The sequence below is a fragment of the Hoplias malabaricus genome, chromosome 5, assembly GCF_029633855.1.
Source record: "Hoplias malabaricus isolate fHopMal1 chromosome 5, fHopMal1.hap1, whole genome shotgun sequence".
Lineage (NCBI taxonomy): Eukaryota > Metazoa > Chordata > Actinopteri > Characiformes > Erythrinidae > Hoplias > Hoplias malabaricus.
Window position 1 is genome coordinate 30,967,497 of NC_089804.1, and position 17,544 is coordinate 30,985,040.

Here is a 17,544-nt window from a genome sequence, read left to right on the forward strand (position 1 = left end):
GTCACCCTAGAATAGTGGGACACAGAGGGGATGTGGTCTGCAGCGACGACGGCCTTGCAAGAAATAACAAAAGCTCTCTATAACAAGTATTAACTGCTATAAAACAATTGGAGGTGGCACAGTGTTGCAGGTAGTGTCGCAGTCACACAGCTTCAGGGACCTGGAGGTTATGGGTTCGATTCCCGCTCCAGGTGACTGTCTGTGAGGAGTTCTCCCCGTGTCCGCGTGGGTTTCCTCCGGGTGCTCCGGTTTCCTCCCACAGTCCAAAAACACGTATTGATAGGTAGATTGGTGACTCAAAAGTGTCCGTAGGTGTGAGTGTGTGAGTGAATGTGCAAGTGTGTGTGTGTGTTGCCCTGTGAAGGACTAGCGCCCCCTCCAAGGTGTATTCCCGCCTTGCACCCAATGATTCCAGGTAGGCTCTGCACCCACCGCGACCCTGAACAGGATAAGATACAGATAATGAATGAATGAAAACTATTGGATTATCTTGTACAAAACTTATCAATGCGTAAATTAATATATATTTAGAACTACAAAATATGTAAAGAAATATAGTCTAGAGCTGGCAATGTTTAAACGCACAATATTTAAAAAATATCAAACTTGAATTTACCTTCCTGCTTCAAAACCACTTCAGGAGAACAAGCTGATACTTTCCCACCCAAATCTTCTCACAGCGTGCATTTCGCGAGATATGACCTTTTACTTAATTACATCTTATCAATGTTACGTCTATTGATCACATCAATTCCACATTGAGAATGAGTAGGTCTGATATTTGTTTAAATTAAATAGGTTTTAAGTCATTAACTCATGCTTTAGCAAAAACCTATTTAATTGTGTTATTATAACAAGAAATGTTTTTGTAAAGCTAAAAGACCATTTGATACTTTTTTTTTTTTTTTAGTGCAGAACGAGTGTTTTTCAGGCCATATAGAACCATATACAAGCTCTCCATCAATCTGAAGAACAATTTCACTATGCAAAAAAAAAATTAAGCATGAAACTGTTCTTTATAGAACGCATGATTCTAAACAGAACCATTCCCTTTACAAAAAATAAATAAATAAAAACTTAAAAGAACAACATTTTATGTGTCTTCGACAATATGCTGGATTTTCAGAAAATAGTGTCAACAAAACATATGAAACTGCAGTCTCCATTTAATTTATTTAATTTTAAACCAATGGAAAACACATTAAGAAATCGAAAATAAAGTGTAGAATACTTGACCATACAAATACATTGGTCTGCAATAAGCACACACACACACGCATGCTGGACATTAATTGCTCCATGATCTGTGCCAAAAGTTCAACATTGTTGTCTGGTCTGGAGATCAGCAGATGCACACCTGTCACAACTTTATTGCAAACCTAATTATCGCTTATTCTAAGAAATGAAACTATGTTGCTGTTTACTAGTAGATTCAGTATAAATAAGGCCGCGGGACAAACAAAGTTTATTTGCAGGCTACTGTTGCTGATGACCGACATGGCAAGTCCCGCTAAAATCCCAAGACAAGAACCGGACACCGTTTCGGGCTTTATCCACTGTGTCTCGGCCATGAAATTCTCGGCTAACAACAAAGAATTTTGCTGAACACGGTGCTACAGACCGGCTGGGAGGAGTTCCACGACATTGTGGTGTTCAGCCTTTCCAAGAGAAACAAATTCCTGCTAAGTGCACAGAATGGCACCCTGCTGTGCCTAAAAACATAAAGGAGAAAATAATTAAGTATTTTTCTTATGTAGAGCTGTATAAACAACTCACTGTTTAAGCAGCGTGTGTTAATGTGCTATTTGATGTTTTTCAGGTTTCAGAGGGACCTCGGACTTCGACGTGATAGTCAACAACAGGTCTGACGTTTCAGTGACCACCGTGCTTTTCAACAAATGGATGCCCTCAACCCAACCGAAGACGAGTCTGCATGAGATCAGCGAGATGCAAGTAGGCAGAATGGTAAGCATTTTAAACAATCTATCTTGCAAATTATACTTTATAATGTATTTTCTGCCTTGCACTGACCTGTTTCACCTTTGTATGCTCTCTGTTTACAGGTGAGCCTGGTGGAAGCCAAAGTCATCTCTATCAGTCCGTCTACTCACACGGTGAACATCCGTGGGGCGGAGCTCACCGCCACCATCGGCACCACCTTTAGCAACATCGACGACCTAGCGGCCGCTGACTCTGCAGACACAGGGCTGACCCCCGTCACGGGCCCCATTGTTGCACTGGAAATCCGGGCCACAATGAACTGCAGTCTGTGCGGCAGCCGGCAGGAAACGTTTGAGCATACAAACAAATTCCACTGCCAGAAGTGCTGAATGATGCAGAGGACGGGCACCTATAACAGAATGCTCTCTGGGACAATCAAAATGACCAGCGGCAGCGAGGTATATACGCTGTGTGTAAGTAATTCGCCTCTGTTGACTTGCACCGGTACAACTTGCAGAAGCTGGGACAAACGTGTCTCTGTTTCCTTTGACAACGAGCTCCACATCTCTGAAATCACTCAAACTGAGGCCACAGTGCCCTACAGTCCTGAATATACTGCCAAAGAGTGACTTTGGCACTGGTTTTACTGGACGTTCTTGTATATAGTTCCTTTCTTAGTTCATTTTTTTTATTTACTGAATAGAGTCGTTCTTTAATAGTGTACTTTGTTTTTGTATGTTCTTAATTCACATCCCCAATTTCTGTTTACTAAAAACTGTTGTAATTTTTTTGAGTTGACAGCATTGTTCTTAAATTGTACTTTTTGTATGTTCTTCATTTTCACATCGCCATGTTCTGCTTGCTAAGAAAAACTGTTGCAATTGTTTAAGGTATTTACTGCACAGTGTCGTTCTATTGTACTTTTATGTTCTTAATTTTTACATCGGCATGTTATGCTTACTAAAAGAAACTTTAATTTGTGTGTTAGGTTTAAAGTGTTCTGGCAGAACATTGTTTTCCAGTGCTTTCCCTTTAAATTATAATTGCTGTTTGATGTATTGTCACTGGTGATTTTTAATAATAAACTGGTTCTAATTTAATTTCAGTGTGGACTTTTGGTTTATTATATTTTTATAATTTTAATGTTCACAGTAGGTAATTGAATATACCACAAACACAAAATGCTAATGCCCCAATGAACTAATAATTTGTCCCTAAAATTACTGTTACACACTTCATCTTTATAAATTCATCAGTTTAGTCTATTAACATAAAACGTATAATTTTTTTTTTACTTTGCTTTAAGTTGGCATTAAAACAAACTCAACTACTCTACACCAGTGGCGGATGCTGGTCTTTCAAGGAGAGGAAGCTCAATTTCGGCCTACATCATAAAATGTGTCGGTTTATTTATACGTAAATTCTACCCTCCGTTCCTTTTTAAGAAAATGCTCTTTGACCCTGTCGTACCAACAATGCGTCTTATCCAGGGACTTGACTAGTGTCCTCTCAATGGCCAGCAGAGATTGGCTGCTTAAACGGCCTTGGCCCATGTGAAGTGTGTCCGCCTGTGCTCCCACGGATCTTTACACCAAAGGATCGCTGATTCGCTCATTTCGCTGTCAATCAAAAAGGGATTCAGCCTTAGACAGATCATCCATCCAATCATCATGCAGAAGCTGAGCGTCCGGGCCAGCCGAGGCCAGCCCACTGCCCCGTAGACCCCAAGAGACGCTGAGCGTCCGATGGGCGGGACAAAGCCCAGCATTTATCCAATGTCTCGTTTCGCTGCTTCGCTATTGAACTCTGAGCGTCCACACCGTTTAAAACACTGTGAAACTGCGGGAAAGCCGCGTCATTACCAGAGATAAGAAGCTGATTCTGAACAAAGGTTGAGCGCATTGTAGTGCATCTTTATTCAATGACATGTACACACAACAGTATATATTTGATCACTTATTTTTTGACATTTTAGGGGAAGCTGAGCTTCCCTTGCAGTCTTAGAGCAATCGCCACTGCTCTACACACGGGCTCACATACAAGAAGACTGTAAATAATGTTGAGACACACCTCTGCCTCTAGCGTTGTCTAATGGGTGGATTCGCTTGTCCGAATTCTGTCTTTGTTAATTGGTGAATTAGTCCGTCCGTCAAAGTTTTAGCTTGAACCTGACCAATGGGCTATCAGAAAATCACTAAAGCCTTACCCATCCAGATAGTTACCTTCCATGTTTTATTCTGTCGACGTCGGAGAAATGATTGAAGTTGTTTATAACAGCTGAGGTTTTTGAGGCGTTTTGATAAACAGAGGAAAACGGATCTTTAGAGACCGAGGAGTTTGAGTAAAATGACGAGGAGGAATACTAAAACAAAATGTATCCGTTTGAGGGTGGGTAAATGTGTTTTATAAACATGTTTTCTAATAGCTATGTAATCTTGGTAAAACTATATAGTCTGATTTAGTGTTTCTCAAACTTTTAGAGCAAGTAAAACCTAAGTACCACCTAGAAATTATTAGGCCTAAACTGATTATACATTTATGAGAACATATACAATTTTAGGGAAATAAACATTTTAAAGGAAATAAAACCTAGAAGAAAAATCAATTTAATATGCGCTTTAATAAACTATATATCTAGTTCACAACGGCTCTCAGCACTTGAATGAAGGACTATTTCGCGGGGTTGGTCTAAGTAGCTATGTATTTTCTTGTTTCCACTTTGCCATTTTTGCAATAAACGCCAAAATACTTCCGTCTGTTTCTTAGCCTTTACACAAAGTTTATAGTTTAAAACTTTCACTTATTATTTAATTAAGTAGTAATATTTTTAAAGAGCACCTCTGATGTTATTTCAAAAAGTTTAATTCTTATTCAAATATTCCCTTTTTCCCTCTCCAGGATCAAAATAATCAGAACATTTTCAGATTGGTTTCAGATGTGCTGGATCTCAGCATAAGCATATGGATTTTCAGTGACTTAATACCGCTCAATATTGTCATCTGTTGGACAAATATTTACTACTTTTTTTTAATGAAAAAATACAGGGGTTGGACAATGAAACTGAAACAGTTGGTTTTAGACCACAATAATGTATTAGTATGGTGTAGGGCCTCCTTTTGCGGCCAATACAGCATGGATTCGTCTTGGCAATGGCATATACAAGTCCTGCACAGTGGTCAGAGGGATTTTAAGCCATTCTTCTTGCAGGACAGTGGCCAGATCACTACTTGATGCTGGTGGAGGAAAACGTTTCCTGACTCGCTCCTCCAAAACAGCCCAAAGTGGCTCAATAACATTTAGATCTGGTGACTGTGCAGGCCATGAGAGATGTTCAACTTCACTTTCATGTTCATCAAACCAATCTTTCACCAGTCGTGCTGTGTGTATTGGTCCATTGTCATCCTGATACATGGCACTGCCTTCAGGATACAATGTTTGTGGTTCAGTAGTCCTTGGCAGGGCCCATCTAGCACAAGTATTGGGCCAAGGGAATGCCATGATATGGCAGCCCAAACCATCACTGATCCACCCCCATGGGCATGCGACAGTCTGGGTGGTACGCTTCTTTGGGGCTTCTCCACACCGTAACTGTCCCGGATGTGGGGAACACCGTAAAGGTGGACTCATCAGAGAACAATACATGTTTCACAATTGTCCACAGCCAAAGATTTGTGCTCCTTGCACCATTGAAACCGACGTTTAGCATTGGCATGAGTGACCAAAGGTTTGGCTATAGCAGCCTGGCCATGTATATTGACCCTTTGGCGCTCCCGACGGACAGTTCTGGCGGAAACAGGAGAGTTGAGGTGCACATTTAATTTCAGACAGCTTCCTCTTGCGTTCCTCTGTCTTTCTTGGTGGTATGCTGACATTACCCTGGATAACGTGGCTCTTGATACATCACATAGACTTGTGGTCTTGGTCACAGATGCGCCAGCAAGACGTGCACCAACAGTTTGTTCTCTTTTGAACTCTGGTATGTCACACACAATGTTGTGTGCATTGCAATATTTTGAGCAAAACTGTGCTCTTACCCTGCTAATTGAACCTTCACACTCTGCTCTTACTGGTGCAGTGTGCAATTAATGAAGGTTGGGCACCAGGCTGGTCCAATTTAGCCATGAAACCTCCCACACTAAAATGACAGGTGTTGCAGTTTCATTGTCCAACCCCTGTAAATTCATGAAATCAGCATTTTATAAGAGCACATTTTTTCACCTGTATTCGCCATCTCCACACTTTAATTATAATTTTAATTGCTTATTTACATTTGATCCTATCTTTGCTTTCATTTTTAATTTACTTTTTATAGTTGCTATTTCATCGAAAACACTGAGCTACATGCATGTATAAAACTAAAATTGCAATAATCACGAAACAAATGAAGATTCCTCATTCATTATTTTTTTTCTTACAGTTTGTAATGTTTGCTTTGCATTATAAAATTTCATAGTCAATCCTTAGTAATGTTTACTTCACATTGTAAAAGTTTGTAGTTTTAATCTTTACTAATGTTTACTGCATATTGTAAAAGGACATAGACTATGTTCACTGCACTGAGTAAATTTCATACTCCCTACCTAAGTACTGTATACTGTGTAACAGTTTTTATTTGTGTAAAAGTAAGTTTCCCTTGCAAACAATATAAATATTTTAATCATATTTTCCAGTCACATGATACATTCTTTCTTAGAATTGTATTTATTTAGTTACTTGCATATATGATTTTAAATTGAATTTAAATTTACTAGAAATATCTGTTGAATTGCAGGGTGCAACATTAGATTTCTGTGAGAGAAACACTGACAGTTTGTCCCCACCCTGTCGTTCAGGTGTACATTCTTCTGAGGTATGTGTATGAGAAAGGTAGTGAAAGCCTCTTTCAATTTATTTCCTACCTGCATTTTTATTTATTTTACAGGAAGGATTCACATCTCTCAGGGCCCAGTGAACATCATGCTGTGTCTGCACCACTCAGCATCACTTCATCAGTCACAATCCCTCCTCTACCTGTTTCAACACAATCAGCTTTGAGTGAACTGCCTCCCTCATAGCCACCAGCCAGTCCAGCAAAACGCAACAGAAACCTCGCTCCAGTCATCAGCACATAATGCTACAGTGCCCACACCTACACAGCCAGCTATGCTAAAAAAACAATAAAAACACTGCTACCCATGTTGCAAAGCTTCAACCAGCTCAGACACCAAGGCCACAGTTAAAACCACTGATGGACACTCTCAGGAACATAAACAAATAATTTTAGCATCCCACAATGACCTGGCTGTGGTTGCAAGACTGGTTGCTGCCAATACTAAAACTTTGATGATATAAAGTCAAAACCCAGAAAACTGGGGTTTGTCCTGGCTGACTAAAAGAATTGCTACACAGCAGATTTTTCATTTTCACTGGCAAAGCAACATCACCCCTGGACATGGCCTGTCCTATTATACTTTTCAGGGTTTTTTTTTCAGCTTTTACATAGTGAAACATGTACAAATAGACAAACAATGAGCTTTTACACAGTAAATTGAAAATGTAGCTACTATTGCACAAAAAATTTACTTTTTGCATTTTGTTTTTAGCATTTTCTAATTTAATAAATGTTTACACAGTAAAAATTTGCTAAAGGACACTGAACATTTACACAGTAAATTCAAAGTTGAATGAATATTTTATAAAAGTACAGAGATGGAATTTTTACTAAATATGTTTGTACAATTTTTTTTTTTTTACACAATTAATTCAAACAGTCTCAGTTTTTGTGAACCTAAACCTCTGGTAAACAAATTTCAATAACAAAAACAACTTTTTGTTATTAACTGCTCAAGACATCACAACATACAAACCGAAATGCTTATCATGAGACCAGTGTTCAACCTTCGTGGATAATTTTGTTTTTACTTATTTTTATGCTCTGTGTAAATAAGCCCCAAATTTAGTGTTTGCTAAGCCTCACTAGCATAAGCTGCAGAAGACTATATTATGAGGATTCTTACCTCAGCTCACCCTTTGTTCAGTAACAGTTCACTTTTCAGAAAAAAGTTTATATCCATGGCACTGCAAGACTTTTTTTTTTTTTTTGGTCTATATTGAATTTGACATCCTATTCATCTGCACAGTTCAAAGATCACAACTGAGAGCAGCACGAACCAACAGAAGTAAGTATAGGCCTTTTGATAAACTTTACTTATTTTTACTTTTCTTGCTCACTATGTAAATAAGACACATAGTTCATTAGTACTTTTTGAAGTGTCGCTGGCCCAAACTGCATATGGCCTCTCTGAGCTAATTTTTGCTTAGACACCCATTTAAACCATTATTGCATAAATTAACTTTGTCTTTAGACTTTGAAAATTTGTGATTTATTATTTGTTATCCACATGAAGGCATTATTATGCATTAGGCAGCGTTAAGCCTACTTGCAAAATCAGCCTCAGAGATGCTTTTTTTTATTCTTAAGATTCCCTGTTCCCTCACGTATAGCTGTAATCAATTTCATTATATTTCATTATATTTCCGCTATGTGGCGCTTATGCCAGTGTTTTTCAAACTTTTTTTCTGGTGACCCACATTTTGTCCATGATGTTTTCACGTGACCCAGGCAACATATGTGTATATATATATATATATATATATATATATATTTCTATAAATGTTTACTAAAACACAAAACAAAATTAACTTTCTTAATGAGAAGGATGGGCCTGTTTGCTATGTATGATCTGGTCCCATTGTGGTTGACAAGAAGAAAGGGCAACACGCATATCAGCACTAGCTTTCAGTCGGTTTCTCAGCTTTGTCTTCATCTGAGTTAGAACGGAGAATCCCACTTCGCACAAATATGTTGTTGTGAAAGGCAGTAGTAATAAAACACTTGTTCTGCTGAGCAGTGGGTAATCACCTGAGAGGCTAATCCAGAATTTTGATAATTTCTCATTTTTGTAGAATGTTTTCACGGTGCTGTCACATGTCAATTGAAGCATTTCTGACTCCTCCAGGGGGGTTAGATTTAATGATGCTATTGATTCTGGGGATTCAAATTCAAAAGGATTTTTCACCCACCGCTTGTTATAAAGATCATCAAACTTCCCAGGTGGAAAGTAGTGCATGAAATTTTGTGTCAGTCCTTCCAGATGTGCTTTAATAAGGTGTGTCATGTCAGCAACCACTTTCTTTGAAACACACATTTCCTCTATGTGCTTGTTCATTTTGGGAAACATGTAGAAAGACTGGGATTTGATTCGAAGTTGCCACAACTTTACTGACTTCTGAAAACCTTGAATTTGTTCACAGTGTCTGAAAAGACAGTCATGTCCTTGAAGTTTTAGGTTCAGTTCATTTAGGATGGAAAAAATGTCAGCAATGTATGACACAGTTAGCAGCCATTTCTCTTCAGAAAAGAAATCCGCAAGTTGTGACTGCTTTTCCAAGAGAAAAGTGTGTACTTCTTCTCTCAGCTCGTAAATTCTGCTGACCACTCTACCCTTCGACAGCCATCTGACATCCGTGTGAAAAAGAAGATGCGTGTACTGCGCTCCCATTTCAGAACACAAGCTCTCAAACAGACGGCTGTTGAGAGCACTGCCTTTGATGAAGTTGACAATTTTTACAATGTCCTTCATGACTAATTCCACCTCTGGTGGCATTCCTTTAGCTGCGAGTGCTTCACGGTGAATAAAGCAGTGATTCCAAGTAATATTCTGGGCTGCCGCGTCCTTAATCTTTTTAATGACGCCACTGTTTTTCCCTGTCATGCAGGCTGCCCCATCGCTGGTCACACCTTTGCAGTTACTCCAGTCCAGCCCATGAGTTGTTATATATGAGTTTAATTGTTCAAAAATCTGTTCACCTGTGGTTTTTGAGGGCAGTGTCAAACAGCAAAGCAGATCCTCAACAAATTCGCTTTCCCAAACGTATCTCACATACACCAACAACGTCGCGCATGCAGAAATATCAGTGCTTTCATCCAGCTGAATAGCAAAATCTTTGGCTGTTTGTAATCTGGATATTAGCTGATTTTCCAAATTCTCTGCAATATCCTCAATTCGCCGTGACACAGTATTATCACTGACAGGAATCGCTTTAATTTTTTCAGCAGCCTTCTCATCCAGGACTGTGCTCACAATGTCAAGTGCAGCAGGTAGTATTAATTTTTCTGCCGCTGAATGGGGCACTTTTTCTTTTGCAACACGATATGCAACTTTATATGATGCTAAGAGCAATTTGTCATTGTGTGACAGCACCCTACTTAGCACCTGTGCTGACATTTGCCTTTCTTGAGCCTTCCTTTGGAAGAACGACCGGGGTTTATCCGCCAAATCACCATGACGGGTGGTTAAATGACGTTGTAACTTTCCCGGCTTCAAACTTTCGTTTGCCAACTTTTCACCACAAATAAGGCACATTGGCTTATCATCTTTACTTGCACTGGGACAGTTTACAAATCTTCAAAAATTCATCTTTATAGACCCTAGCACTCGTTTTTTGTTTTTTCTTTACTGGCTCAACAGCAACGCGATTAGCTTGTAGGTCACTGCCGTCTCCTCTAGAACATTCTCCCGTTTGCTCTTCAAGATTGCACACCCTTTCAGTTGTTTCTGGAGCCACTGTCTCAGTCTGTCGTTTTTTGGAGAAGAACCTTTCAATGCTAGTGGTAGTTGGCCTATTCATTTTTCAATACCGATATTATTCTGAATAAAACTTTTAAACAGCAGCAACTAGGCTCAACATATCTGAGCTGCAGCACTGTTATAAAGCCCGCACTAGGGGGCGTTCGTGATGTGGCTGTTAAAACAACACTGTTTTTGTGAGCCTGTGAAAAATATATTTATTTTAATTATTTATTAATTTACTTTTGAGCGACCCATTTTTTTTGGCTCACGACCCATCCAGGGGTCGCGACCCAGAGTTTGAAAAACACTGGCTTATGCCACCGCAACGTGTGCATACTATTTCCACTACAATATAGTATATCATAATCAAAAATAAAAACTGTAAATTATTTTTAAAGTTTAAACTTAATATATTGGTAATGAATACCAGAAAGTTGTGCACACATTGTGATAAGCAAACATTTAACTTTTATCTAGAGAGATATGAGAGGATCTGCTTACCTGGTTGCCATCTAGAGTGTCACAGCCAATGTCTTCCCTTACTGTGAAAATGCCTTGAAAATTTAAGTTCCTTTTGGATTTAAACAGTGATTGAAAATTGTTGCAGAGGATGAGAAAATTGATGTTGGACAAATTCCTTTCCCTGAATTTTATTTCTTTAACTGAAAAATGTCATATTTGCATGTTTCATTTACTACCCGTGTTTAAAGTATGACATGCATTGAAGTTTTCATTTGTTTATTTTAAATATTACATTTTCTACACAACATACTTATTCTGAGATGGACACATTGCAAAAATGAGAATTTTACCCTAAAATTTGCAAAAAATATACGCATAATATCCATTTCAAAACATATGCAAGATAGACCACAGAAAGATGTTGATGATTTTATATTTATTATTTTGTTAAAATTTATTTTGTTTATCAGAATTTCTCATGCCACCTCATAAGACTGATTTCATGAGAATAACCCCTGGTGGATAATGGATGGATGGGTACATATGATTGCTATTTGTAAAACGTGTGAGTCATGGCTGGGCAGGAAAGATGAGGAGGTGGATGTACACTCAGGGAACGATTTATTACACAGAAAAAAAACCCCAAAAATATAACAAAACAAACATGAGCAAACTAGAAAAACTAAACAGGACTAGACAAGCACAGACAGGAAAAAGCTGTGAACCTGGGTAGACATGGGTAATCTCAGACATGGAAACACACATTCACACACAACACCAGACCAAGAACCACTGAAACTAAGGGGTATATGCATACACACGCACACACACAAACACACACTAGGACACCTGAGATAGATAACGAGGGGGCAGGATTACAAAAGAAACAGGTGAAGACACTGACAAGAGGGCGGAGACAAGGAACCAAAATAAACAGAAAGCCATGTGCTGTCAGAGCACATGGTAGGGAAACAGACATAGGAAAACACAAGACAGGGCAAGGGCGTGACAGTGTGCTAAATGTATTCATGGATATGTTTGTTAGATTCTAGATTTAATTAGCATTAAAAAGATCCTAAAAGTCCTAAAATTTCGCTAAAAGAACATGCAAGAACAGAAACACTAATGCACACAGGAAAGAAAGAAAACAAAAACACTAACACAACAAATGCGCAACAAACACTGACTAACTGGACAGGGCTTAAATTACAAGGGGTAAATGTATACACCTGTCACATGACTGCTTACAGGTCTGGAACTTGGCTAAGGGAGACAGGAGAGAATACAGAGCACACAGAACAAAAAACAGAGGGAACCTGACAGGCTGAAGCAAAAATTGGCTTTTAGTGAGCTCCCTGCAGCTGTTTCACTAAATCCACATAAATTCTGTTATATTTCCAAAGGATTGCTACAAAATTAACACTTGTTTGTGACAGCATCAAACAAACATAAAATGGTGCTTTAAAAATACAGTTAGGTTAAGAGTTAGAGCTCTAATTGGTACAGCATGTGATGCCAAGAAAGCAACATATACAAAGTCGCCACTTTTTTCATGCTCCTAATAGCAATTTTTTACCCCTGGCATCTACATTTTTTCCTTGTTCTGCATTTTTATTCCTTCTCAAAAATAACTTTAACATAATCTATTTTTACTATTGCAACACCCTCCTGACAGGTCTTCCGGCCTGTGCTGTGAGACTGCTACAGATGATCCAGAATGCTGCAGCACGCCTGGTTTTCAACCAGCCTAAAAGAGCACATGTCACACCCCTATTAGTTGAGCAGCATTGGCTACCCTTAGCTGCTCGCATCAAATTTAAATCATGAATGATGGCCTTCAGAGTATTCACTGGTCCTGCTCCCATCTACCTTATTAGACTCTTTTAAAACCATATTTTAGCGCCCGCCCTCTCTGTTCCTCAAAGGAGTGCCAACTAACACAGCCATCCCCCCGTACAGGTCAGTGGAGGCTATTCTCATCTCTGGTACCACACTGGTGGAATGAGTTTCCAAGCACTATCAGAGCAACAGAAACCCTCTCCACATTCAAGAAATCCTTGAAAACCCAACTCTTCCGAAAGTATGTTTTGCACTGAAAGTCTTTCTTTAATGCACTTATTACTTCCTGGCATATTGCACTCAATGTAAGGTATTTTGTATAAATTGTGCTGTAGTTTGAAAGTTAGATCCTCTTTTGTAAGTCGCTTTGGATAAAAGCGTCTGCCAAATGCATATATGTAAATGTAAATAATCTTAACTATTAATCACCACAAACAACAGTGTAATCTTAATAATGAATTGTTTGCCAGGTTCATCTGTACAATCAGTCAGTATTCACACAGCGGGCTCAGACATCCTCTAGACATAACTGTCTAATTCACAGAATAATATATAAATAATGTGAAAAATAAAATATTAAATCTGACTGTTATATGAATCCCTGTGCAGTAGTGACATATGGTTAATATGATTAATTCATATTCCTGAATCACCCTAAAATCATCAGAATCTAGAGACTAGATGTCCTTGCTAACCATGACCCCTATATAATTTGACTTGCTGAAGCTACTGGAGGATGCCAGGAATATAAAGTAGATTGGTGTCCTTTTGAGTTGAGCAGGGATCAATCTCCTATCCTGGCCTGCGACTGTCTGTCTGCACTGGTTTAGATAAAGCCAAGTAGCTTTGCCTCAACATGCTGTAAATAGAAAAACAGCTGAGGGCAACACTACACCAAGCATATGGTCAAAGGCTGTGTCTTAACGAAATATGGGTCATTATTGTCAGCTTCCACTAGCGGAACAACTGATTGGCTTCTATTTGTGTGTGTGTTTGTACAGGGCGCCAATGAAGTCACTGAAAAAATTTATAGAGGTATCCAGGCATTAGTTGGCATCCGTCCATCGCCTTTTTTTTAAAGACAAGATGCTTTATGTTGGGAATAAGCAGTTGTTTCATGCGGTTACACATCATCTCTTGGTGATTAGTGAACAATGAAGACACTGAGCATTGGGTTTATTTTCCAGTGAAACACTGCCAACACTGCTATTCTGCCTTATAACACATTGGAGCATACATATTTAATATGAATTACCAAGCCTTAATTTTCAAATTGAGTATTTATGACAGCTTTAGGTGTGTGTGTGTGTTTAAAGAATATATCATTAAAACCTGTTTACACACTCAAATTTAGGGGACCACCAGGTGGAGATCGTGTGTGTGTGTGTGTACCAGGAATATATCCCTAAAACCTGTTTACAAACTCAGATTTTGGGACCACAAGGTGGAGATGGTGTGTGTGTGTGTTCCTACACATTCATATGTGTATCAGTGCATTTGTAAATTTCAGCCTCAGTGCCTAAGCCAACTGGCATTTGCTGTATGATGATCTAAAACAACTGTGACCCAGCTGCAATCCTAACTAGTTTCCTTGGATCTCAGTTTGATCTGGCTGATATCACACAGATCTCCCTACTGTTCGAATGGTTCTTTTTGCCCTGAAAGAATACGAAGTGTAGTACACTTCAAGATTGGCACTTTGGCTTCATCCTTCACATTTTCTCAAAATGCTTGCTTATTAACATCAAATGAGACTCTACACAACCATATCATTGCAATTCAAATCTGCTCAGTGTCTCAGAATGTCTTTGAACCAGCCAGACATCAGACCAAATCTCAAGGTTCAGTACTCAATATAATATAATTTTATTCCTGTCAAGAGATAACTGCAGTAAAAAGATCATTTTCAGCATTCATATTTATCTGCTAAATGGATTTTAGTCTCCTGTTAATATAACCTTACTGTATCCATTACTAAATTTGAGATGGTTAGATTTTTAGTTATTCTGTTAACTCTCCATAAAATACAGATCAATTTGGTACCTTCAGGATTTGTAAGTAAAATTAGAGAAAAGTAAGTAAAATTATTTTTCACCAGTTTGTTGTGGAACTGTATGAAGAATGCCCTACTGCACCAGGATTTTAACAATAGGGTTATGCAGAAGTGCAAGAGACTGGCTCTGTTTAGGGGTGTGTGTTTGGCGGGTGGGGGATGGCTGGGGGTGTAAGGGGTTATTTTTGTCTATATCAGGACACATGCTTTACTGCCTTTCCACATACAAGGAGAGCTCAAGGTTAAGTCCTCTTGGCCCTGTGGGTAAAAGAAAGGCCAGTCCATACACACTATATTGCCTGACATTTTGAATATTTTTGTTAGTGAAAATTCTCAATATTAGAATATTTATAAGAAAATAATTTTTATGTAGACTACACTCAATAGGGTAAATAAAAAATAATTTTATGTTCTATATTTCACTAATCACTAATGTAATTCTTAAATAATTTGGTCTAGATTTGCTTGAATCATTGCCGCACATAAAGTGGCAGACCTACCTCTTTGTGTCTACAACAAAGAGTTCCATGAACAAGAAATTATAGTAAAAAGAGAGAAAAAACAGCGAGTTCCAGTGAGTTTATTATGTTCACCCAGTGCTCAGCTATATGTTGAGTGTACTGACAACAAATTCTTGGAGTGATGTTAAAGTTATTGGTCGGTATATGGCACATCCCTGCTGAGAGAATATATATTTAATGGGAATAGAGTGTGATTGTGTAAACCCTTAGAATTTCACCTATTAATCTTTTAAAATTAGAACTGTGCTGAAAATTAACTCTCTTACATACAAATGACCCCAAGATAATTATATTATGAGAAACAAAAATAAGTGCACACATTCCCTATTTACTCTTTTACAGAAAAAAAACAACCCCAAAAACATTTACATTACGAGAACAAACAAATATAGTATATGTGTAAAACTTCACAGAAATCATTGACTCTTAAATTTCATGCTTTTCACAGTTATATTATATCTCCTCCCAGCCACTTAGTCTGCGGAGCATAATCCTGATATAAAAAGCAACAGCTTGGCTTTAAGCAAAGCTGAAAGTGCAGCTTGCCTTTTGTGTTTAGTGAGCTGTGGGCCGGATCATTTCTGACCTCCCTGCACTCATCCTGACCTTGCTGGACTCAATAAAAGACTGCACATCTCTGCATCAGCTACAGTCGAACTGATCAAACCGGTTAGTGACCTCTCTATGCTTATGATCTTTGCGCTCAATTAATGTGGTTTGTTTTCTCTGTTTATTGGTTCTTAGCAAAAATGAAATAATTAATGGCTACAAGGAACTTATTATTTCTTATTCCCTGCACCTTAGACAAACATAGCTTTACACAGTTATTTGTCTTTATTTCTTAACTTTCATGATTTCATGATTGATCGTTTAGGACAGTATCAGCAGTTTTTTTGGAGCCACCATGTCCCACATGTTGGATATGAAGGAGTTTGGAGAGGCAGCACCTTTTCTCCGAAAATCAGACCTGGAACTAATGCCTGCACACACCAAAACTTTTGATGGTACCTCATTTTTTTCCATAAACCTTTAAGTTTAAAATTTGTACTGACCACTATGGCGAAGTTTAATATAGAGATATTACAGCCTTTCCATGCCTTAATGCTGGTTGTAATGCTGTTAACAGTGAGAGAAAACATTGAAAACTGCTCGCTTTTGCACAGGTAAAAGACGAGTGTGGATACCTGATGATAAAGAATCCTACATTGATGTGGAGATACGAGAGATCAGCGAAGACAAAGTCATAGTTGAAACAAAAGATGGCAAAGTAAGCACTTAAAATTTGACATAGACAATCATATACTTAATCAAAACTTAATCAATAATATCAAAAAGAAATGTATTGATATCTCAACATTTCTCTGACCATTTGGTTTTACTCTACAGTATCTGACAGTGAAGGAGGGTGATATTCAGCAGATGAATCCTCCAAAGTTTGACATGATTGAAGACATGGCCATGCTGACCCATCTGAATGAAGCATCAGTGCTATACAACCTTCGGCGGCGTTACAGCAACTGGATGATATATGTCAGTACTAAAGGAAGAGCCTGCCCTTTCCCACTAATCTGTGACTCCACAAATAACCACAACAGCACTACATTGAACCTAGCTATTCATAGAGGTTCACTACCACACTAAGACATTTAGCACTTTGGCTGCCAAATACAATATGACACAAACAAGTAAATTTTTCTGAAGACTTGTCTATGATGTAGTATATCGTTTTAAGTAAAAAAAAAACCAACAACTTGTTTCAGTGGCATAACTTTCATTATGCATGTGTTTCAGTTGCTCATTTTAAATTAATTTTGATGTTTATTAAAGTATGCATTATATGTTCTCTGTGTATGCAGACATATTCTGGACTTTTCTGCGTTACGGTAAATCCATATAAATGGCTACCGGTGTACACAGCTCCCGTGGTTGCTGCCTATAAAGGGAAGCGCCGCTCTGAGGCACCCCCTCATATCTACTCCATTGCAGACAATGCCTACAATGATATGTTGCGCAGTAAGTGACATCACTCACACACACACACACAGTGTATCCGCCTAATGTTCTGTGATGGTGATTTTACAGAAGTGATTAAACGCCATCTCACTTACAGCCTTCT

At 38.5% G+C, this 17,544-nt stretch overlaps 1 protein-coding gene across 1 annotated transcript in view; it reads left to right on the forward strand.

The window, feature by feature from the left end:
* The first annotated feature begins 16,332 nt into the window (after nucleotides 1–16,332).
* LOC136697847 (myosin-7-like) overlaps nucleotides 16,333–17,544 on the forward strand; it is a 182,147-nt gene continuing 180,935 nt past the window's right edge. The window contains exons 1-4 of the mRNA XM_066673137.1: nucleotides 16,333–16,432; nucleotides 16,592–16,695; nucleotides 16,815–16,958; nucleotides 17,285–17,441. Coding sequence (XP_066529234.1) covers nucleotides 16,333–16,432; nucleotides 16,592–16,695; nucleotides 16,815–16,958; nucleotides 17,285–17,441 — 505 coding nt within the window. The remainder of the gene's footprint in view (nucleotides 16,433–16,591; nucleotides 16,696–16,814; nucleotides 16,959–17,284; nucleotides 17,442–17,544) is intronic.